The sequence below is a fragment of the Chelonia mydas genome, chromosome 9, assembly GCF_015237465.2.
Source record: "Chelonia mydas isolate rCheMyd1 chromosome 9, rCheMyd1.pri.v2, whole genome shotgun sequence".
In the NCBI taxonomy this organism is placed as follows: Eukaryota; Metazoa; Chordata; order Testudines; family Cheloniidae; genus Chelonia; species Chelonia mydas.
Window position 1 is genome coordinate 23,007,400 of NC_057855.1, and position 23,494 is coordinate 23,030,893.

The 23,494-nt window shown below is 38.6% G+C and overlaps 1 protein-coding gene across 2 annotated transcripts in view; it reads right to left on the reverse strand.

Annotated features, from left to right (window-relative positions):
- RSRC1 (arginine and serine rich coiled-coil 1) overlaps positions 1-23,494 on the reverse strand; it is a 348,720-nt gene that overhangs the window by 46,620 nt on the left and 278,606 nt on the right. For both annotated transcript variants that reach the window (XM_037908129.2, XM_037908127.2), the window contains one exon: positions 23,375-23,443. In XM_037908129.2, coding sequence (XP_037764057.1) covers positions 23,375-23,443 — 69 coding nt within the window. The remainder of the gene's footprint in view (positions 1-23,374; positions 23,444-23,494) is intronic.

Consider the following 23,494-nt stretch of genomic DNA (forward strand, 5'->3'; position numbering starts at 1 on the left):
ACTAGTGCCAAGAAACACCCTGGTAATGCCACTTTTCTCCAACTATTCCCCCTATGGTAGGGGTGTACAAAAGTGGTCAGAGCCATATGCCATCTCTTTTCTACTGTAGGTTTCCTCCTACTCTTAGGGATGCCTCAGAAAGCCAGTTAAGATGGTTTAACAGTTCCTTTGCAGCTGGAGAGTGGTGCAAAGGGGCCATAGCAGGGCTGAGTATCTGGCCCTGTTATTTGCTTTTAAAGTTAGACCTCTTCTCTGTCTGACTGCCCATGCTGACAGCATGAAAAAGGAGAGCAGAATATAAAGCATGGGAAGGTGTCAATATACATTTGCCTCCTTGAACAGAGAAAGTTATCTAAATAAATTTATGATTTTTTTTCTTTAAAGCAGTCTTTCAATGTGCACCCATAAACTTTTGTGAAAGACTGAAGTCAGGTACCTAATTATATAATTGCTTTACAATCCCAATTAACTGATTCTGGTCGCTTAAAATCCATCAGCACACATAAACAACATACAGAGAATGGCATAATACACAGCATTCATGAAGTACAGCAGCGATTTTTCATTTTCAGCCAACTGTTCAAGATTTGGGGTTTGAAGTGTCGCTGTAGCCATGCTGGTCCAGGATATTAGAGAGGCAAGGTGGGTGAGGTAATATCTTTTACTGGACCAACTTGTGTTAGTGAAAGAGACAAGCTTTCAAGCTTACACAGAGCTCTTCCTTAGGACCTGTTTAAGATCAGAAGCTTGTCTCTTTCACTAACAGAAGTTGGTCCAATAAAAGATATTACCGCACCCACCTTGTGTCTCTAAGATTCTGAGAACATTTTCAGGAATTTTAAATTGTTTCAATAGCCACAATTTTCCCTCTCAGTGAGACAGAATGTTATCTGTATTTTTATTTTCAAAATAGAACTATGTGAAAAATTAATATTCTATTGGACTTTCATGATTGATTTCCAATGCACTGAACTGCAGTAGTTATCTACTACAATAGGCACCCCATAAAAGTTTCCTTTTATTTATTTTCTTTTACCATTAGGTAAGGGATTAACAGTACCAGCAGTATTTTCCACCTGCTCATATCTGCAAAACCTTTAAAAAAAACTAAACAGAAGGTTTTTAAGGAGCCAAGTGTATTTCCTAAATTAGAATATAAAAGCTGGTTTCAGAGTAACAGCCGTGTTAGTCTGTATTTGCAAAAAGAAAAGGAGTACTTGTGGCACCTTAGAGACTAACCAATTTATTTGAGCATAAGCTTTCGTGAGCTACAGCTCACTTCATCGGATGCATACTGTGGAAAGTATAAGTATGCATCCGATGAAGTGAGCTGTAGCTCACGAAAGCTTATGCTCAAATAAATTGGTTCGTCTCTAAGGTGCCACAAGTACTCCTTTTCTTAATATAAAAGCTAAAATGGTATTTTCAATTTTTGATGCTAATGTATCTCGATATTTCCATAACTATAAAAGCAGCTGGTGTGTATTAATGTGAACTGCCATACTAATGATCCCTCCCAGAAGGGAACCCATCTGATGACATACGGGAAATATAAGCATCAGCAAATACAACTCCGCATTTGAATGAAGCAAGGCAGAAGGCTTTCAAAGATGATGTAATAAATTCTATTATTTTTATCCACGGTTTGACAACTAATCCGTGAAATATTTTAAGGCAACATCCAATTTTAAGAAGTAGTCATTTCAAAAATATGCAGATGCAAACACAAAGGATCAAATAATCTGGATCAAACAAAACTTTCCTTTTTCAGCAGTACAGTATTTATCATCACAGACTGCTGAAAGACAGGGATTATTTTAGCAGCGGCATTATGTTTGCTTTAATACACCTGCATTTTGTGTATAAGAAACAAGGCTGATGTATGGGGTGGGGAGTGTTCTTATATGTGCACATATAAATTAAGTGTGCTTCAGTCTTATTTTTTCTAGAATTGCATTACGATATGACAACTAATCAGCTTCCAGGTTTTTCCCTAGAGACTATGGTGCTTTTTAAAATCCTCTCAGGAATTATGAATTTAAAAAACAACTTGTCCAAGGTAATGCTGAACTCCAACAGTTACATGAATTATATAACTGGAAGACTTGTTTTTAAGCTACTTATTTATACATTTTTAATCACATGGAATCTTATTTCCATAAGAAGTCATTTTGGTCTCCATTAATCAAAAATTCTATCACTGTAGGCTAATGTGACAATGCACCAACAGAGCCAAATACTCCACAGCACTAGCTCCAGGAAATATGGACTCTAGCCTTGTATTCCACATGTACCCTTTCTCAAAGTCAAGTTTCTCTCAAGGACTATACAGGGCAATGGCAAATACCATCATCTAGTGGACACGCATTAGGAATGTTCATGGTATCTGCTAAGAGGGTAGAGTTCTCTGAGGCTGGCAGGCTATGAAACAGCTGTGCAACAACTGCGGACTCTTAAAGCATGACGTTCATACTGAGAAACACTTTAAAATATACCACACTAACAATATGGATTTATATTTTTACCTTGTGCGGTGTTGTCATTTTTCTTGCCATTTTTGCTAATCCTCAAAGATAATGTTATCACAAAAGTCTCCTTCACAGTCCACCCTCTTCAATTTTGAAATGCAATAAAGTCAGTGCTACATTGGAAACATTTCAATCCTTTCCAAGGCAGCTAAATGTAACGTCACAAACTGACTTATGACTTTTCATTGCATTGGGACTGATTGTGAAGGAAGCTTTGGGAGCAGACACCCCTTAATTTTTAAAAAATGAGCACAAGTAACTAAGTATTTCCTCTATGTGTCTCATCAAGTATATGGCCAGCCCAACCTTGCTTGGTTTATGAAAACTGACAGGATCACAACACAAGGTAGCATAATGATAGACTTTTTTTTAATGTTAACCTTAATACAAAGAAGTAGAAGGCCTCTTAGCAAGAATTTAAGGTTTTTTAACGTTAAAAAACAACAAAAATAACAGGGCCAGAGAGCCTTTTGACAAATAAAGGCTAAATATCTCACTGTCATTCAGATTGCTTATTGTTAAATTAATCTAGTTAAGGAATGCACTTAATGTTAAAAAAAAAAAAAAAAAAAAAAAAGGTCCCAACATAAATTCAGATATCAGATGACGGGGATAGTATAAAAACCTAAAATAGCATATTCATATGAGTGCCTATTGAATCAGCAGAAAGTATTATAGATGTATATACACCCAGTAAGTCACATTCTGCTCTCAGTTACATTATCACAATGCCATTTTCTAGTCATGAAATCTCCATTGTGGTTTATCTTTTTGACATAACCTGGGTAACAGGTGGGGGAAAATGATTTCATAATCTAGGACACTTTTAGGATAGACTTCTCTAGCTGTGGAAGCTAGATACACTATATAACCTTTTCTAGTGTAGGCTGCTATGGACCTTTTTTGATCAATAGAGGCCCTATATTAAGGGCACTTCTCATTTTTACAACAGCTAAATTGAAAAACAGCATTTAATGGATAGTGTAGGTTTCTTGACAAACTGCTACTGTGGCAATTGTATTTGTTTTATTCCCTTTAGAACTTCATCTTCAAAACAATTTTTCATACAGACAACCTGCAGCTGGAAATCTAGTAAACAAAATTTGAAAAGTACAATACAATTGTCAATCTTTAACTATCAAAATATGGAGATCTATAAACATGGGCTTCAACTGGTGAAGTGAACATGAATATAATTAAACATTTTAACACCAGTGATTAGACAAACACCACCCTCCCTTTCAAAGGAAAAAATATTAGACCAGTATGTCAAACTGCTGAAATTACACTTGGTGACTCAGTTACATTAGATTAGTGCACAATGTTGCTATTAATCTTTGTCCTATTAAGTTATGATAACAATGCTCCTTATGGCTGCACAATCTTGGCTGTATGTGTATAATATGAACTGTGTTCAGAATCACTCAGTAAATCAGCAGATTAATAACACAGTTAGTTTCCTTTTCTTTTGGCTCCAAATAGAAGATTTCACCTAAACTTCTCTCCAGTTTGACCTAAATCATACCAGGGTCCTAAATACTAAAATATCACCCAATTCTAAAAGTTACTATAATCAATTAGATTAAATAAAGGTTTTACTTCTCCAGCAACCACATATATTGCACATGGCTTAATTCAAGGCTCAATATTTAAATAAATGGACCAAATTCTTATACACTAGGGACTGATCTGCCCCAGTAAAACTACCCACCGCAATCAATGTTTCAAGGCATACATAGAATCAATGATATTTCTGTCACATGGAACTTCAAAAACAATTTTCTAATTCACTCTCTCCTTTTAATCTGAGAGAACTACTTTTTTAGAAGTATATTGGCAATTACCTTATTGCATTCTTAAAAAACAAAATCTAAATCAACTTGTTCCTAACATCCTCCTATTATTCTTTATTATTTAAGAATAAAGATTAATATTGATTTACACCTGTTTAGCCTCAATCGTTTATGGATAATAGACGGAAGGTCCAATCCTGCAGTTCTAATTTAGGAATGCAGAACTCGTCTTTTAGACTCTGAATTGAACAAATATACTTGATCATCATTACAGCACAATTGCCATACAACTTGATCTTCAATTACCACATCCTCTTAATTGTATCCACAACATTATGGACCTCTTGAAAGTTAGCGAAGATGAATGGCCACACCTATTTCCCTTGGTTGTTCTGTTCAAATAGGCATGTATTTCCTTATGTTATACTGTAGTTTCCTATTTCTAAAGAGGGGCAAGTTATCTTTAAGAAACAAATAGGATATATTTTCCCTTCTTCAGCCCTACACTACCACTAATGCTTTTAAATTCTGTGATGTCATCTGTGGATATAGATGCTGTTAATGCAAAATAATTGACATCCTTATAAAGAGAACCAAGGCTGAATTTTCATTACAATAATGCCTCACATTTATCTTTAGATCACAGGCATCACCCACTACATTCCATTGCCCGTATGAAGATATCTATATACATAATTCTCCTCTACCCAAATGGCAGAATACCAGTGTTCTCAACTGTTTTCATAGCTGGACCATCTATTAAATGACAATTTTTCTCAAACATATTCCTTCCCATTCTGGATGGTATTAAGACCCGGTGACAACTACAGCAATTTCTTATATGGAAAGTTAATACTACAAGTAATAAACATATCTTTAGTTTCTTTTAATGCAATTCAGTAGGCAGAAACAAAGGGGAGGGTTAGTACTATGTGACCAGCTAGAGCTCCAGAAACAACAGTTTGGGAATCACTGCTATAATGTATAGGCTACCGGTATAAAATTAGGCAATATGTTATGACAGGGCCAAGAGATATATTCTTGCACCAGAAAAAATAGTTCCAGATTTAAAATGATTCAAATAGAAAAAAATACTTGAAGAATAATAATTATACTTTTTAAAAACTAAAACATTTCCTGGGTTTCACTGGTAAAGTAACTTTGCTCTTGCAGCCTATCCCCACAATTTTATTTACTTAAACCATGATTCAGCAAAGCGCTTATGCACAAATTTAACTTTATATACATGAGTAAGCCCAACCTTATTCACAGAGCACTAAACAAGTGCTTACATTTAGTTTCTTTTAATGAGACTTAAGCACATACTTAAGTCTTTGTTGAATCAGGGCTTAGATTGTAAATTCTTCTGGGCAGTAAACTTTTATCTTCACATTTCTCCATAAAATACCTGGAAAAGTTTAGGTTCTATACAGATAATAAAAACAACAGCTGCCCTGTTTTTCAAACCTTTTCTGCCTCCTTTGCTCTGCTCCTCTTTCTTTTGGGCCCAGCCTCCCCTGCAGCTATTTAGGCTCCCCCCGCAAAAAAATAAGACAGAGCAGGAGACACACTGATATGGTCAAAAGAGTGACAGTGCGTCGGAGAAAACCACTGACTCTTTGAAATGCTGCTACTTAGCTGAATATCCAAACAGCTTCCACTTGGCAGCTCTTCAAAGGTTATGGTGGGTTGGGAATCCCGACTGGTCAGGAAGAGAAGGTGGTTTCAAAGGTGGTTTCAAAGGTTTCATAGTGGCAGAGAAAAGGGAAAATGCAGAGGAAGGAAAGGAGCAGAATTATTATGATGATTGTTCTTTAAATGCCAACTATGAACCTCGCGCACTATGAGATACAAAATAAAATGTATCTGTCCCAAAGAAATTTTAACTGACAGAAACAGAAAAGACTGGACAAACTTGGAAGCCTGATGAAGTAATTTAGAGGTAGATGCTTTTTTAAAATGTTTGGATTAGTTAACTTCTTGCAGGCAAGGCAGAAAAAGTATGGATGAAATCCTGGCCCCAGTGACTTCAATGGGGCTAAGATTTGACTTTGTATCTTCAGGAGGGAGTTGAAAGTGAGAAGGTTGGTGGCAGAACATGAACAAGGACAAGCACAGAGCGACAGCAGGGAGAAGATGGACAGGGAGAAAGTAGTTTAAAATTTAAAAGTGAATTTTTAAATTAAAATGGTGATTTTTTTAAAAATAGACTTAAATCAGAAGCCTGATTTTGATTAGTCACTAGGTGGTGACAAGAAAAGGAGTACTTGTGGCACCTTAGAGACTAACCAATTTATTTGAGCATAAGCTTTCGTGACCTACAGCTCACTTCATCGGATGCATACTTACACTTTCCACAGTATGCATCCGATGAAGTGAGCTGTAGCTCACGAAAGCTTATGCTCAAATAAATTGGTTAGTCTCTAAGGTGCCACAAGTACTCCTTTTCTTTTCGCGAATACAGACTAACACGGCTGTTACTCTGAAACCTGTCATTATGGTAGGTGGTGACAGCCACTTTGGAGGTGTATTGATTTTATTTCTGATGGGATAGTCCTGAAAAACTGGGCTGTGCTTTGGCTACTGACCAATCAGAATGCAGAATTTCCTAAAGCCACTTTATAATACTTCATACAAAATATGTTTACTTTGGATGCTTTTCATGTATATGTAAGTTATGCCATTGGTTCTCAGCCTTTTTCATTTGAAGATCCCTAAAAATTTTTGAATGGAGGTGCAGACCCCCTTCAGAAATCTTAGACGTAGTCTGTGAAACCCCAGGGGTCCGCGGACCACAGTTTGAGAGCCACTGAGTTATGCTGAATGCCCCTGTAACTATACATACACCTTTTATTATTTTTTAGATTATCTTTCATTTGTTTCTGCTCACTTTTTATTATAACATGTCCATAAAAAGATTAAACACACAGAAAAAAGATCACAGTATGTACCAGATGCTGAAATATTCTCTAGAGACTGGAAACTCAACACCAGGTGGTTGTGTCAGCTTAATGAAGCAACATTTACACACACCAGGGACACAAAGGGTGGAGTAGAACTTAAAAATCTACCATTTATGAGCATATACTGGAAGGATTTGAAATTAAAATTTTAATAAGATTAAGACAATAAAGATTTGTTCTCATTGGTACATACGGGAATTTCTGCTAAAATTTGGAGTATTCATTTTCCAAAATTAAATAATAATTCAGTTACCAGTGTTCACGACACACCAAAAAGTTTAAAAATTCTGCATAAATGTAACCTAAATGAGTGAACAGACTTGCCATTCTTCAAAAGACAAACACTGATGTAATAATTAAGAAACTTTTCCATATATGAATTAAAATGCAAATTGAGTTTCTTTCACTGTATGTACACAATATAGTTTAAAGCCTTATCTGAATGAGTTCAGGTCACAGCCATAACAATGAACTTCAATAAAATTAACTGAACATAAAGTATGACCTTAGGCAATAACTAATGAATTTAAGGGCATCTTAATATATTTTCTTATCATTGAGTAAAGCACTCTAAGTTATTACAGCTACGTGAATGACCTCATGCAGTCGAACCTTTCCGTAGCAGATTTAACCAATATTTTTCAAATCAATTAGATCAACATAAAATGCTTATTTTTATTATCAGAAGTGTTAATTAAAATGACATGGAGCCTTGTTTTAGTTTGCCATGAACATTACTATTTAAAGCAGATCTTCATGTCAGAGCTCTGTTCCAATGACTTAAGGATGGGAGTAAAAATGGGACCTATAGTTTTAAATTTAGAATGAGCATAGAAATTCCAGTTATGATAATCCTCTAAAGCCCACTGGATCTCCCAGATCTCTGGGTTTCCTGCCACATGGCAGCTCGTCCTTGATACTCTCTCCCACCGTCCTCAGAATTTGTACTGCTAATGCAGAGGTGGGCAAACAGCCCGGCCCGTGGGACCGTCTTGCCAGGCCCTTGAGCTCTGGTGGGGCAGCGTGGCTGCCAGTCCTGGTGCTCTGTGCAGCATGGTAAGGGGGCGGGGAGCGGGGGGGTTGGATAAGGGGCAGCGAGTCCTGGGGGGTGGTCAGGGACGAGGAACAGGGGGATTGGATATGCATGAGAGTCCCAGGGGGTGGGGGTGTGGATAGGGGTCAGGGCAGTCAAGAGACGGGGGGGTTGGATAGAGGGTGGGGTCCCGGGGGGGGCCAGTCAGGGGACAAGGAGCGAGGGGGGGGGGTTGGATGGATTGGGGGTTTTGAGGGGGGCGGGGGACAGGCTGTTCGGCAGGCACAGCCTTCCCTACCTGGTCCTCCATACAGTTTCGGAACCCCGATGTGGCCCACAGGCTAAAAAATTTGCCCACCCCAGTGGGATTGGCTACTCTGCTTTCACAATATCTCTGTGATGGGGTGCCCACCTCACACAAGGCCTGAATGGGTTAAAGTGGCTAGGTGGGCCAAAACTGCCCAGGAGCAGCCAGGGAGCAGGGATTAATGAGATGAGGCTCAGCTGCACAGGAACAGGAGGGGCCCAGGAGCTGAGAGCAGAAAGGGGTAGCAGGGGAGTAGTCTGCAGTCACTCTCTGGGAGAAGGGAGGTGTGTTTTGGGCTAAAGAGGCAAGTTGCCTACTGTTACTCCCTGAGAGGAGGGGGTTGTGCAGCTGGCAAACCCAGAGAGGAGGAGAGCCAGAAAGGTAGGAAAGGCTCAGGGGAAAAGCAGCAAGTCATAGGATAGTGCGGACCTTGGCTTCTGAAGAGAGGGCCCCTGAAATGGAACCCAGAGTAGAGGGTGAGCCCAGGTTCCCTTACCATCCACTAAGGAAGTGGCGCAGAGGGACAGTTTGGCCCGAAAGACTTCCATACCCTGGAAGGGGAAGACAATAGTGACATGGTCAGAGGGCCAACTCACAAAGAGGAAGCTGTAGCTCCTGGAGTAAGAGGGGTCACAGGGTAAGAGAGAATGACGGGTTCAGAAACCAACAGAGGAGGATGCAGCACCTGGAAGGTGCTAATTCCCAGAGTGGCCAGAAAGAGGTGCCCCTACCAGTGAGTGGACCCTGTGACAACTACCTTGTCCATTAGTCAGGTCACTGATGTTAATACTGTCAGGAGCAAAAGAATAGAACAATGTAAGGGCCTGCACTCCTTTATAGGTAATCTTTATGAAAGTTCTAAGTTTGGTTTTCTAAGTCAGGAATGCCCATATCTCCATTTGTTGCATGCCATTTGCAACTTAGTAAGTTGGTGTTAACTGAAAGTATTGCGCTATAAATTATATCATACTAGTGAAGTATCAGGCAGTGTGTACAGACAAGGAAATTGATTTTAAGAAGGTGATGCAAGTCCTTTGATGGTTTCAATCTCAAATTAATCTGTAAAAAGAAAAGGAGTACTTGTGGCACCTTAGAGACGAACAAATTTATTTGAGCATAAGCTTTCGTGAGCTACAGCTCAATTCATCAGATGCATGCAGTGGAAAATACAGTGGGGAGATTTTATATACACAGAGAACATGAAACAATGGGAGCCTCTGATAGTGTGGCTGATGTGATTAGGTCCTGTGATGGTGTCCCCTGAATAGATATGTGGACACAGTTGGCAACGGGCTTTGTTGCAAGGATAGGTTCCTGGGTTAGTGTTTTTGTTGTGTGGTGTGTGGTTGTTGGTGAGTATTTGCTTCAGGTTGGGGGGCAGTCTGTAAGCAAGGACTGGCCTGTCTCCCAAGATCTGTGAGAGTGATGGGTCATCCTTCAGGATAGGTTGTAGATCCTTGATGATGCGTTGGAGCGGTTTTAGTTGGGGGCTGAAGGTGATGGCTAGTGGCATTCTGTTATTTTCTTTGTTGGGCCTGTCCTGTAGTAGGTAACTTCTGGGTACTCTTCTGGCTCTGTCAATTAATCTGTGTAACCCTTTAAAAAAGCATTTCACTCTCAGGGTACAGATCTAAAATGAGCAGTGGTAAGATATGCTTTTCCTTTTGTACTACTAATAAAAATACTACTGATAAAGGCTAAAATTATAGACCAACATGGTTTCAAACCAAAAACAGATTCAAGTGTCTGAACTTTGTGGGCATGTTTGGAATTTGAATCTAGATTGTCTGTCCCTCTCTGAGCAATAAACCAAAACAATACCAAAGCACAGACCCCCACCTTCAAACTTTGGGACATTCAAAAACTAGATATTGCAGTATATCTCATCATTTTTAGACACTGCAATTCATACATCTTTCACTGATTAGCAAATCTTTAAAAAACTTTACATTTTCTGCCATTTCTCCACTACAACCTACTGCTAATGTTGACCGGCTCAGTTTTGGGTTAAATTCCAAACAATGTCTTGGAAAGCATAAAGATTTTTCCAAACTGCTCAAATAACTTCAGAGTAAGTATAAGTTAGCCTTTTAAGGATTTTAAAACATGTCAAAATTTCTATTGACATAAAATATCAAATTGATTTTTTTTTCCAAAACAAACAAGCTTTATCTGCTGATTGCTTTACTGTTTTATCCAAATCCATGAATTCTGCAGTTTAATAAGAACAGCTAAACTCTAGCAATGCATTTTCCCATTTTGTAAAGTTCTATTCTTTTGCTTCTAATTAAATTCTATAAATCCATGAGTTTCAAAATAAACCACAAACATTAACAGCATACTACATCTTGATTGTTACTGTGATGTTTATGTGATATAGATATTACGCAGAAACAATCTTTTTGGGACCTGTATGATTTTAATTTTTTTAAATGTTAGCTCAAACTGTAAGGAGAATATGAAGTTATCTGCAGGGTAACATGTAGATTCAGTCAATTATTAAAACAACAAAATATCAAAGCTTTACTTATTTCAGGTTTTAAAAGATCTACCCCTTGAGAAGCAAATGCTTCTCTTGTTTGTACTCATTTACCCTTTCTGCCCACGTGGTTTTTATTTCCAAGCCTATTCAAAATGATGTTTTCCAAGCATGAGCCACATGACTTGTTCATATAAATGGAGCAAATTAAACTGTCTCCACATATATCCTATCACATTTGTAGTCCTGATTTCTCTTCTTAACATGTGGCCAAGACACCGTATTATCTGCCTGCAGAGGTTGACCTCAGGATATTAGATTCTGCCACATAGCTCTCTTGTACTAAACCGAGGGGAAACACTTAATCACCCCTGCCTTTTCAGGAAAAAAATCAACTTTAAATTTGCCATGATGAAAAATCAATAAACCAGTAATTGCTTGGCTTATCATTGTGTGGAGGAACAAATTGGGAAGCGAAGCTTAGCGTCCACACAGATTTCATTGAAACACGTGGAGTTTCAGGATCACTAAGCTAGAAAAGGAAAAGGTCTCTGAGTGATAATTAAATCTACTCATGCTGATTTTCTGCCAAATTTATTTCCCTAGTGTATATAAAAATGTTTCATTGCTTACTAGCTAGGCATAACTAATCAATTCAACACTGGGCCAACACACATGAGAAACAAAAAATGCAAATTCAAGAATGAAGGCATCAGGATAATATATTCCTTAATGCAAGTATTAGTGAAATTTATTTTTTAAATTCAAAGGAACAAATCCTTGTTTAGTTCTATTCCTTTGATATCTAAAATGATTTTTAAAAACCATCTTTTCCCTATAATCCTCTGTAAACCTTTCATACATTAATCCCTATTATGGACCAAAATAGTGCTATCATTGCACCACATCTCCAGACAATTGTATAAAATATGTTTTCATGACTAGGTACATCTTAAAAAACAAAGTCTTATAATTGTATTATGAATGATATATTACAGCAAACAACTTCAAACATCTTGCAGTAATGCAATCCAACACATTTGAGTTGGATGTAAAAGGAACACACACTTTTCCTCTGAAAGTATTTATATTGTGCCATATTATTCCTGCTATTACTACTACACATTTCAGCTACTTTGAATTTGACTTGCCAGGCCCTGAGCTAAAATCAGGTTTGACAGTAAAATTCTCATAAGGTTTTGATGTCGTTTTCAGCTAGTCCCAAATGGAAATAAGCAAAACAAAAACAAAACAGAAAAAACCCTCAATTGAAAATACTTTTGTAAAAGTACAGCATTTTTTATTAATAGACCTAATTTCATGCAGCAAATTAGCATAGCTCCAATGGAAGTGCAAATGTAATCAAACTGAAAAATTCAAATTAGGAGGAGTGAGCTTTTTCTTTCTTTCGCTTTCTTTCTTTGCTTTTTTGTTACAAACAGATTTTTGTATGTGTCCTTCAACTGGCTATTGGGACTATGGTAATTAAAACTTTTAAAACAGCACAAGCCCCTAGTCTCTAATCTGTAGCTCAGGTCAGCTGTCTGTAGATTCTAATTTGTCCGCCATTTGTATTCATGACAGGAAAATGCTGCATATTTAACAGCAAACCAGCAGGAGGGTGCATTGGTGGGTTTGGAGGTCAAATGATTTGATTTCTGAGCAGATTACATGTAACATCCAACATCTAATCTCACACCTGATTTGGCAATAAAATTACAATAAAAGTAATGTTAAAACACCATTACAAAAGGGTGGAGAAAGCATAACCTTTTTTTCATGAGCTGAGAAACAATAAGCTTATTATACAATAGATTTTGCTTACTGCAGATATGAGGCTAAACTTTTCATTAATAAAGATTACACTCAGTTCCAGAAGCTTGCTAGCTGAAGTATGCAACTTCAACTTTTTGTTTTTGGGGTGGAGATTTTGTAACAAAAGCAATACCGTGATGCCACAAGAGAGAATGAAATTTGGAAGTCTAGAGACTCAGTAATTTCAATTTTATATTGATGTGCTTTAATTTGATTAAAGGTTTATAGCAGTACAGAGTTAAATCTACAGTTATTTTAAGCAAAGGTAATCTTTGTTGCAAATATTAATAAATAGATTAAGAGTAACTAAATAGCAGCTGTACAAAAAATATTGTACACTGTAAATATGTCTTCAAACTTTTACTCGGTTCAACCAAAAGATCTGCATCAATGATGAAGACATTGTCAAATGTTAAGCAAAACAAAACACCACCATAGAAATAAACTTGAATTCAGCTAGAATGAAAATCTATTTCACTGATACTATGGAACCGTATGTATATAGTAGTGAAACCATAATGAAAAAACAGATTTTTTTCCTATAATCTAATATATTTGAACAAATATAATCTACATAACTAGGGCCCTACTAAATTCACGGTCCATTTTGGTAAATTTCATGGTCATAGGATTTAAAAAATTTTAAATTTCATGGTTTCAGATATTTAAATCTGATATTTCATGGTGTTCTAATCATGGTGGGGGCTGAGGGGTTGCAAGGCTATTTTAGAGGGGTCGCAGTATTGCCACCCTTACTTCTCCATTGCTGCTGGCAGCGGTGATGCCTTCAGAGCTGGACAGCCGGAGAGTGGCGGCTGCTGGCCAGGACCCTAATTGTAAAATTCTGTCTAGGAATGCCTATTAAATGACACTCATTTGACTGATAAGGCAAGATGCTAAGTAATACTGTACAAAAACAAACATAAATAGGAGTAAACTAATAGGACTATGATATATAGACTACATAACATCCATTATGTATGCATACAGGACTGTACCTTAAGGGCTTGTTTCTATTTTAGTCATGCCTTACTAATAAAAAAAAAAAAACAAAGACTGCAGATTTTCTATGTGGTTTCTCTGTAAATTACTATTGTTTGCAATTCACTCTGTATGTATAGGTCAGCTATCTCTTGTAATGTCTGTATGCAAAACAGTTAGAATCATAGAAGATTAGGGCTGGAAAAGACCTCAGGAGGTCATCTAGTCCAACCCCCTGCTCAAAGCAGGACCAACACCAACTAAATCATCCCAGCCACGGCTCTGTCAAGCCAGACCTTAAAAACCTCTAAGGATGGAGGTTCCACCACCTCCCTAGGTAACCCATTCCAGTGCTTCACCACCCTCCTAGTGAAATACTGTTTCCTAATATCCAACCTAGACCTCCCCCATTGCAACTTGAGACCATTGCTCCTTGTTCTGTCATCCACCACCGAGAACAGTTGAGCTCCATCCTCTTTGGAACCCCCCTTCAGGTAGTTGTAGGCTGCTATCAAATCCCCCCTCACTCTTCTCTTCAGACTAAACAAGCCCAGTTCCCTCAGCCTCTCTTCTTAAGTCATGTGCCTCAGACCCGTGATCGTTTTCATTGCCCTCCGCTGGACTCTACAATTTGTCCACATCCTTTCCAAAACCGGATGCAATACTCCAGATGTGGCCTCACCAGTGCTGAATACCGGGGAATAATCACTTCCTTGATCTGCTGGCAATGTTCCTACTAATGCAACCTAATATGCCATTAACCTTCTTGGCAACAAGGGCACACTGCTGACTCATATCCAGCTTCTCATCCACTGTAATCCCCAGGTCCTTTTCTGCAGAACTGCTGCTTAGCCAGTCGGTCACCAGCCTGTAGTGGTGCATGGGATTCTTCTGTCCTAAGTGCAGGACTCTGCACTTGTCCGTGTTGAACCTCATCAGATTTCTTTTGGCCCAATCCTCTAATTTGTCTAGGTCACTCTGTATCCTATCCCTACCCTCCAGCGTATCTACCTCTCCTCCCCGCTTAGTGTCATCCGCGAACTTGCTGAGGGTGCAATCCATCCCATCATCCAGATCATTAATAAAGATGTTGGGAAAATATGGCCCCACGACCGAACCCTGGGGCACTCTACTTGATACTAGACATGGAGCCATTGATCACTACCCGTTGAGCCCTACAATCTAGTCAGCTTTCTATCCACCTTATAGTCCATTCATCCAATCTAGACTTTTTTAAGTTGCTGGCAAGAATACTGTGGGAGACCGTATCAAAAGCCTTGCTAAAGTCAAGATATATCACATCCACTGCTTTCCCCATATCCACAGAGCCAGTTATCTCATCATAGACGGCAATCGGGTTGGTCAGGCATGACTGGCCCTTGGTGAATCCATGTTGACTGTTCCTGATCACCTTCCTCTCCTCCAAGTGCTTCAAAATGGTTTCCTTGAGGACCTGCTCCATGATTTTTCCAGGGACTAAGGTGAGGCTGACCGGCGTGTAGTTCCCTGGATTCTCCTTCTTCCCTTTTTTAAAGATGGGCACTATATTTGCCTTTTTCCAATTGTCCGGGACCTCTCCCGATCACCACAAGTTTTCAAAGATAATGGCCAATGGCTCTGCAATCACATCAACCAATTCCCACAGCACCCTCAGATGCATTAGATCTGGACCCATGGACTTGTGCACGTCCAGCTATCCTAAATAGTCCTTAACCTGTTTTTTCACCACTGAGGGCTGCTCACCTCCTCCCCATACTGTGTTGCCCAGGACAGCAGTCTGGGAGCTGACCTTGTCTGTGAAGACCGAGGCAAAAAAAAGCATTGAGTACTTCAGCTTTTTCTACATCATCTGTCACGAGGTTGCCTCCCCATTCATTAAGGGTCCCACATTTTCCCTGACCTTTTTCTTGTTGCTAACATACCTGTAGAAACCCTTCTTGTTACCCTTCACACTTCTTGATTCCTTCACAAACCATCTCTACCACCTCTACATGTCCTCCCTCTCAGAATAGGACCTCAAACAATTCTTTCAAGAAGAAAACCAATATCATCTAGAGATAGCTCACCTTCTCCTCTCTTCTAGCTACTCTTTCCTTCTCCTAACCTGTCACTGCCTCTGAAGTGTGTCTGCTGCTAACCTTTCACCAAGTCCCATATCCCCTGCCAACTCCTGACTTCTCTTTCTCCTTCTGTTATCCACTTCCTCTCATCCACCATCATTTCCCCATCCACACATGTGGATCCTTTCAGACAGGCTACTACATTCCCTCTCCTAAAATAAAACTCCCTGGACTCATCCTATGTCTACAAATTCTATCTCATCTTCCTGTCACATCCAAACTTTTTGACTAATCCTACCAAGTCTTCAGATTCTGGTCAGCTGGGGATGCTGGACTGTAAATTAGCCCTTTTGTTCACTTAAACGTATTTCCATGTGGAGTCAGAGAGCTTAATTCTGGTCTCAGTTAAACCAGTGTAAATCAGGAGTAACTCTAGTTTAAATTTACAGGGTAGGTCTACACTGCAACTGGGAGGGTATGATTGCAGCACATGTAGACGTACCCAAGCTAGCTTTGATTTAGCTAGATCCTGAACACAGACCACATTAATCTCCTTGATTTAGGATCTGAACAACTCAACTCTGTGATATACCTAAAATGTTTCCTTTAATTAAAAAACATAGCATCTTAACATCCAGGAACATTCTGAGTCTTCATTACTTTCTTGTGTACAGCAAAATACCCTAAACTACTTTTCCAGTTTCTTTAAGAAGCAGAAATTTTTAAACTCTGTATTGCAGAAAGGGCTGAACTTGAAAAAAAAATTGAGATACTTTCCCAAACTCTGCCTACTAGACACAAAAATTAGATGCTACTCAAAGAAGATTGTGCAGATGTTTAAAATATGATCACATATGTTCTGTTGGGATCATTAAGCTTTGTTTCCCCTTAGTATGATTCAGATATATCCTTGGGCAAGGCATAGAAACATACATAGGACCCCCAGTCTCTTGGAGTTATATGACATCAGAATCTAAGGTCTCATTTAAAAATATATATATCCAGCTCTCATGATTGCAAAGAAAACAGTCATGACCTGAATGATAATGATACAGTAAAGTCTGCAGAGTCAAATGGACAATGTCCATTAAAGTGAGGAGCCACCACCACTAGATCCAGAGAGAAAGCCATCTGGCCATTCACACACTACCAGAGCCAACCAAGCCCTCATTGTGGGTGGAAGGCTTGGATGTATGTCCTTCTTGGCTCTACAGATTGCCTCCTGTTTCCTGGGGTTCAGATGCCCTCTGAGGTGGGCTCTGCTCTTCCCCTCGGTCTTTTTGACTCCATGAGTTAGATTGGGAGAGGGGGAGGGAAATGGTTGGTTACCTCTAAAATGCCACCTACTCATGGCACCAAAATGAAATATCACTCTCAGCAAATTGTGTAAATCATCCTGCTCCTTTCTTACATGATTTGTTCATAATGAAATACTTAACAATGATGACATTTAAATCATCATTACTGGTCATCTGAATGAGAGTGTCCACACAGGGATTTAATGCAGTTTAACTAATGTGCTTTAAATTCACACCATTAGTTAATTTGAATGAATTTCTCTGAGTGTCCCCATATAGACAAGCCCTGAGTTACCATGTTAGAGACATTTCACACCTTCTATTGTTTCAGAATCTCTGCAGAGTCAGAGTAACTGATGCAGCAATGTCCAAGTTCACATTTTTAAGGCCATCATAAGGCCTGGGGACTTTTTTAAAAAGATGAATGCTAAGATTCTGGCAAACAAGGCAGCAACCAATATGTTACAATCTAATCCAAGCCCCTCATTGAAGGGGGATAAAAAAAGAGAAGACTGCAATTTTGCATCATACTTTAAAATCTGTTGAAAACTTTAACGGCTATGATAGCTGCTGCTGGAACTAGTAGGATTCTGAGCTTATGCGGATTGGAAGACCTACTGCTCAATCAGAAGTCTGGATTTCTTTAAATGAAAGTGATCTTGTGCATAAAAAATTACCCTCTTATGATGAAGAAAATCACAAAAACATGAAATCCAAACTTGAGACATTAAGGATATTTTCCTAAGTATTTCTTCCATCTCTGAAGAGATTCCAATTTAGAACTTTTTGCAACTTAGAACTGATTCTAACGTTGTTTCAGAACTTCTGGATGTTGGGCAAGATCTCTTCATTTCTCATTCACTACTATCCTCAGGTGAATTCGATCAATTCAGTTCTTGAAGATGACTGTCTAAAATCATTGAACATTCAACACTGAAAAACAGTGTTTGCTAGGGAAACTGGTCTAATGTGAAGCCTCCTTTGAATCTACACAAAACTTTAACCCAGCAACTTAACTTAATTGTGTAACTTAATTTTGGAGGATTTGGAAGGAATCCCCTTGTCAGAAAAATCAGATGTTTACTAAAGCATTATCCCCAGGGCAACATGATTACAGGTAGATAAAAAGTATCACTATATAACTCATTAGAGAATTCTAAATAAAGCATTATGTTAATTTAGACAGACTAATGGAAATATACAGTTCAGTATGACACATTCTAGCTCTTCTCTAGTAATACGCCTTGCATGACTGCACACTGTTGTTCATTTATTCTCGGTTCAGGATCAACCATAGAGCAATCCCAGGTGGCTGGTTATATAAATCATCTGGAACTGTGATATTCTTTCCTTATTTTCAAGAATGCTCTAGTGTAACGAATGAAGTATATAACAGCAGCAGTGTAGGTACAGGTCACCAAAAGGTAAATATTCAAAGCACTGAGCAGGAGTTTCAAACACAAATCCTATTTGTTAACAGAGCACTGTGTGCATAACACCTGCTCTTGTGGTTGGTGTGTTTTTTTTCCCCCCCTTCAAAAAGAGAGTAATATTCATCCATCCTTTTAGCAATAGGTTGTTGATTTGGACTTTACTGGGACCATGCTTTTAAACATGGGTGTTTAACTTTAGACTCCTAAATTCATGTTTAAGTACCTAAATAAGTGGCATGATATTAAAAATTTCTGAGTACACCCAACAGCTCCCATTAACTATAGTGGGAACTGCTGGGTGTTCAGCACTTTTGAATATCAGGTTACTTATTAAGGCACCTAAATATGGTTTTAGGAACCTAATTGGAGGAAACCATTTTTTTACCAGCTTGGCTCATAGTCTTTAAACGTTGATGAAGAAGGTAGAAAAAGTTATCTATTTCCATGCCACTATACGAGCTGAAAGACTTGCTACTACTTTACTAAAATTATAGTGTCCAACCAACCTCCTGGTCAAAGCTGTATTCACACCCCACAGGGTCCACTGACTCTACACCTGAATCATCCTGAGGAAAGTTTCAAAGAGGTTTTCAGTCCCACCTTGCATGAGAGGAAGAGACATTACTTGAACTTGAGCTGGCACATGGCAGAGACTTATACTACCACAAGAATGCCAACTACAAGGCAAAATTTTGAAAACTTTCTTCTACTAATTTTGTGTTTCCAGATTACTATGACCCCCATACATTGGGTAATACCTCAATCCACTTTCCTCTCGTCAAATGCCAGGAAAAACAAATGGATCCTGCAGGGTCCCCTGAGAGTCGTCAAATCGGGGCTATTCTGTGCCATGGGAGGAAGGACATTCCAGAGTGATAGGGCCCTTATGAAAAATGCTCTGTCAGCAGCTCTTTCTCTATTAAATCAAGGGAGATCTAGCATCACTGTCTCTGCTGACTGCAATTGTGGCAACGTATTTTGGGGATAGAGGCAATCTCTCAGGTAGGCTAGGCCTGGACCAACTGGGGTTTTATAGGTTAAAATCAACACTTTTTAATCTACCCAGAATCTCACATGGTGATCTATCTAATCTATTTATTTCAGAAATTTAAAAGGTGACATTTTCTCAAGGGGAGATTTTCAAAGGCATAGATGGCAATTTGGTGCCTACCTCCCACTGAAAGTCATCACAGATAGTTGTCAGAGTAGCAGCCGTGTAGTCTGTATTCGCAAAAAGAAAAGGAGTACTTGTGGCACCTTAGAGACTAACAAATTTATCTGAGCATAAGCTTTCATGAGCTACAGCTCACTTCATCGGATGCTTATGCTCAAATAAATTTGTTAGTCCATAAGGTGCCACAAGTACTCCTTTTCTTTTTACAGATAGTTGTCTAAGTCTAGCCCATGCACTTGTATTGGCCATTATTTACATACAGTCACGCTGTTTTATATATGTTGTATATAAATGTCCCCACTGTATTTTCCACTGAATGCATCCGATGAAGTGAGCTGTAGCTCACGAAAGCTTATGCTCAAATAAATTGGTTAGTCTCTAAGGTGCCACAAGTACTCCTTTTCTTTTTGCGAATACAGACTAACATGGCTGCTACTCTGAAAACTGTTTATAATGTTTTGCTCTTTGTTGCCCTCAAATCAAAATACTGAGCAATCTTTTTATTCTGATAGGATTTTAAATTCTTTTTATTATTTCCAGTAAAAAACATTAAAGTCACAAGACCTGATCCTCCATTGTTTTGCACCTCACATGCCCATTTATGCCAATGCAAAGTGGGTGTGAAATGTTACCATTCCAAGCAGAGACACTTGCTCAGCTTCCTGGTTTATCAATGTTCTGCAGACAGCCAGTCTGCACTTTCACATCTAAGTATCTATTTAACATGCCACACTGAGAGTTTAATACATTTCTGATATAGCTGCTTAAATAAAAACCATAGACTTCAAAGTGGAATAGCCACCTGCAGCGTACTGTTGAGCTGGGAGGCCAAGCAAGAGGCAGCAGTATTTTGCTTTGAAGTTTGGTTGTCCATGAAGCACTGGTGAGTTTTACTTTCACTTAAGACACTTTTAAAATGCCCCCAATTTAGATGTTTCAAGTGAAGGTAAAACTTAAAAAAAAAAAAAAAAGCACCCAGATGCCTGCCAAACACAGTTGAGCACTGGAAAGGCTGAAGGAAGCATTATTGTTACTCGCTTCAAAAGTGCCTGAATGTGCTGATATAGAGGTGGTGATACCTTTTACTGGCTACATCCTGAGCTTCATCCCATTTGGATACAATGGGCATTAGTTATATTTAAATATTGGGAGAGTAGATTTGTCTCTTTTATAACAAGCTCACCCAGTGTATCTGGATAAAATAATTAGAAAATTAACATAAAAGAAAAAGATTTCCTTCAGATGTAATGAGTGCCCAGTACACTTTGAAGTGAAAAAAGCTTAGCATTCATTTTACATTAAAAAACCCCCAAACAGATCATTAAACCAAGAAGTTTATGCTCGCCTCATCTCTTTCATACTCTCCACTGTGCACCTTCTATTGTGCGGTCTCCTTTCTAGGAATAGTCTCCAGTTTCTTAAAGGCGATAAGAACAGAGGTAAATGGGAGCCGAAGTTTCTAGGGGCTTTAAGGGAAAGACAAAGAGCTTTAATTCACTGTGTTAAAAGAAAGGAAGAAAATGAATGGAGTCAAGGAGGGGTTTTGAATGTGCTTGTAGTGATAGGAGAGAAAGATGAATTTAGCAGTGACATTTTAGATAGACTGGAGTGGGGGGAAAGAGGTGTAAAGAGGCAGAGAAGAGGTGGTTACAGTAGTCAAAACTAGAGAAAAACCAGGGAGTGCACAATGACTTCAGTAGAGGAGACAGCCTGGAAAGGGTGGGTGTGGGTGACATTAAACAAGGCAGGTGAGACTGCACTTAGAAAGAGACTGGGTATGAGGGCATGAAGAGGGAAGTCAGAGTAAACTGAGGTTGAGAGCCTGGGACATGGAAGGATAACGAAATGAAGCATTTGGAGATGAGTCAAGATAGACGGGACTTATCTACGGCTAGGAAAGTTAGGATGTATAATTCACCACTGGTGCAGCTCTATCCACAAAAGCTTCTATTGTTGATATTAGTTAGACAGGAGCTCCCTCTCCTCCAGTCACTCTCTGATCCCAGCCACCTCCCCAAACTTCACATTCAACCCTTTCCTAACCCAGTTCTTCCTTCCCCTTATCTCTTTTCAGATTAGCTATAGTAGTGATGCCACTGCCTTCGAACAGTTCTTTGCCAGAGCCTTGCCACTATACCTTGCTGTGAACTAACCACATTCCAATACTTCAATGAAAGGCTCTCTTATCCTAAGTTTTCAGCCTGTGTACACCACTGATTCTAGGACAGTCTGTCTCAAACACAACCCCTTTGGCAACTAGAATACTACCTACCTGTAGGCACCAAATTATGATTTGCAGAGGGCACTAGATGATCAAAGGCTAGCCTAGGAAAATATATATGTATGTACATATATGTATATACATATACATACATACAGACACACACACACACACTCCCCCTTAGATCAGATATCCACCTTGAAATATACTTAAAATGTACTGTGTATAGTCAAAAATCTGTCACAACTCAGAAGTCACCTTTATGGTATTGGAAAATAATAATAAAACATCCAGCAAAAAGCATATACTGATGCTTTAATTTTTTTAAATAATAATTTCTTAAACAGCAGCATCTTTCAAAAATTGAGGATCAGGTTTCAAGATAAGTGATGATGTCAAAAACAAATAAGCTGACAGTTTCAGAAAAGTAAAATCCTTTGGTATATATTTTATACTTAAATCAACATAAAAGTAATATATGCTGCAGACACTTTAGTAGCTCATTTTAATTGGAACCACAGGAGATAGATTTTTGCTATTAATTTTCTCTGAGAAATGGGGATACCCCATCAAAGTTGAAGTGTGGAATACCACTTAAGGTTCCTTTATATAAGTTCAGGTTGACTTTGTCACAGAACTTGATGTATCACCAAATAATGAAAAGAGACACAATCAAAGTACATTTGTTTTGAACCTGATCCTGCAAACCTTGTACAGATTCCCATTGGTAGTCTACCACTGGTAGTGCAATGGAAAAGGCCTTCATCCTGAAAGTATTCAGTGCACAGAGCTACCACTGCATTGGAGGGATTACTATCATGACATAGTACAGAGTAACTGCACAAGTGACTTAGACTAATGATTGGACATCTTATGTTAGTCGTACAATATATTCTCAGATAAACAATGTTACTGTTTTATGTTAATTGACTGCAATGACTTCTCTAACTGTGGTCTCTGCCTCAGAGAGCTGACTGGTCACATGGTATTAGCTCTTCTGCTTGTTACCAAATACCAAGTTGCTTTAAAGACAGCTTTAAAAAAATCATTAAATAATTCCCTGCAATCGCTGTAGTTGCCACAGGAATATTATATGGTTGTGACTGAGAGGTGGAGGTGCTCTGTGTGACTGTGAATTGGAGGACGACTGACCATGACATACCCCCTATTAAGATGTGGTCCAACCCTAGAGAAAATATGAGAACCTCAAAGGAACCTGTTCCTTATGGAATTATTATTGCCAGTTTAATAAAAACTGTATCTTGCTGATAAATAAAAAACTGCATTACCTTCTTCCTTTCTCTTTTTCGCTTCTTCTTCGCTTCTTTCTTTAGCCTTCAATGCTTCATCTGCTTTCGCTAAAAATAAAAAATACCTATAATGAGTTATTTATACTTGTTTTAATTACA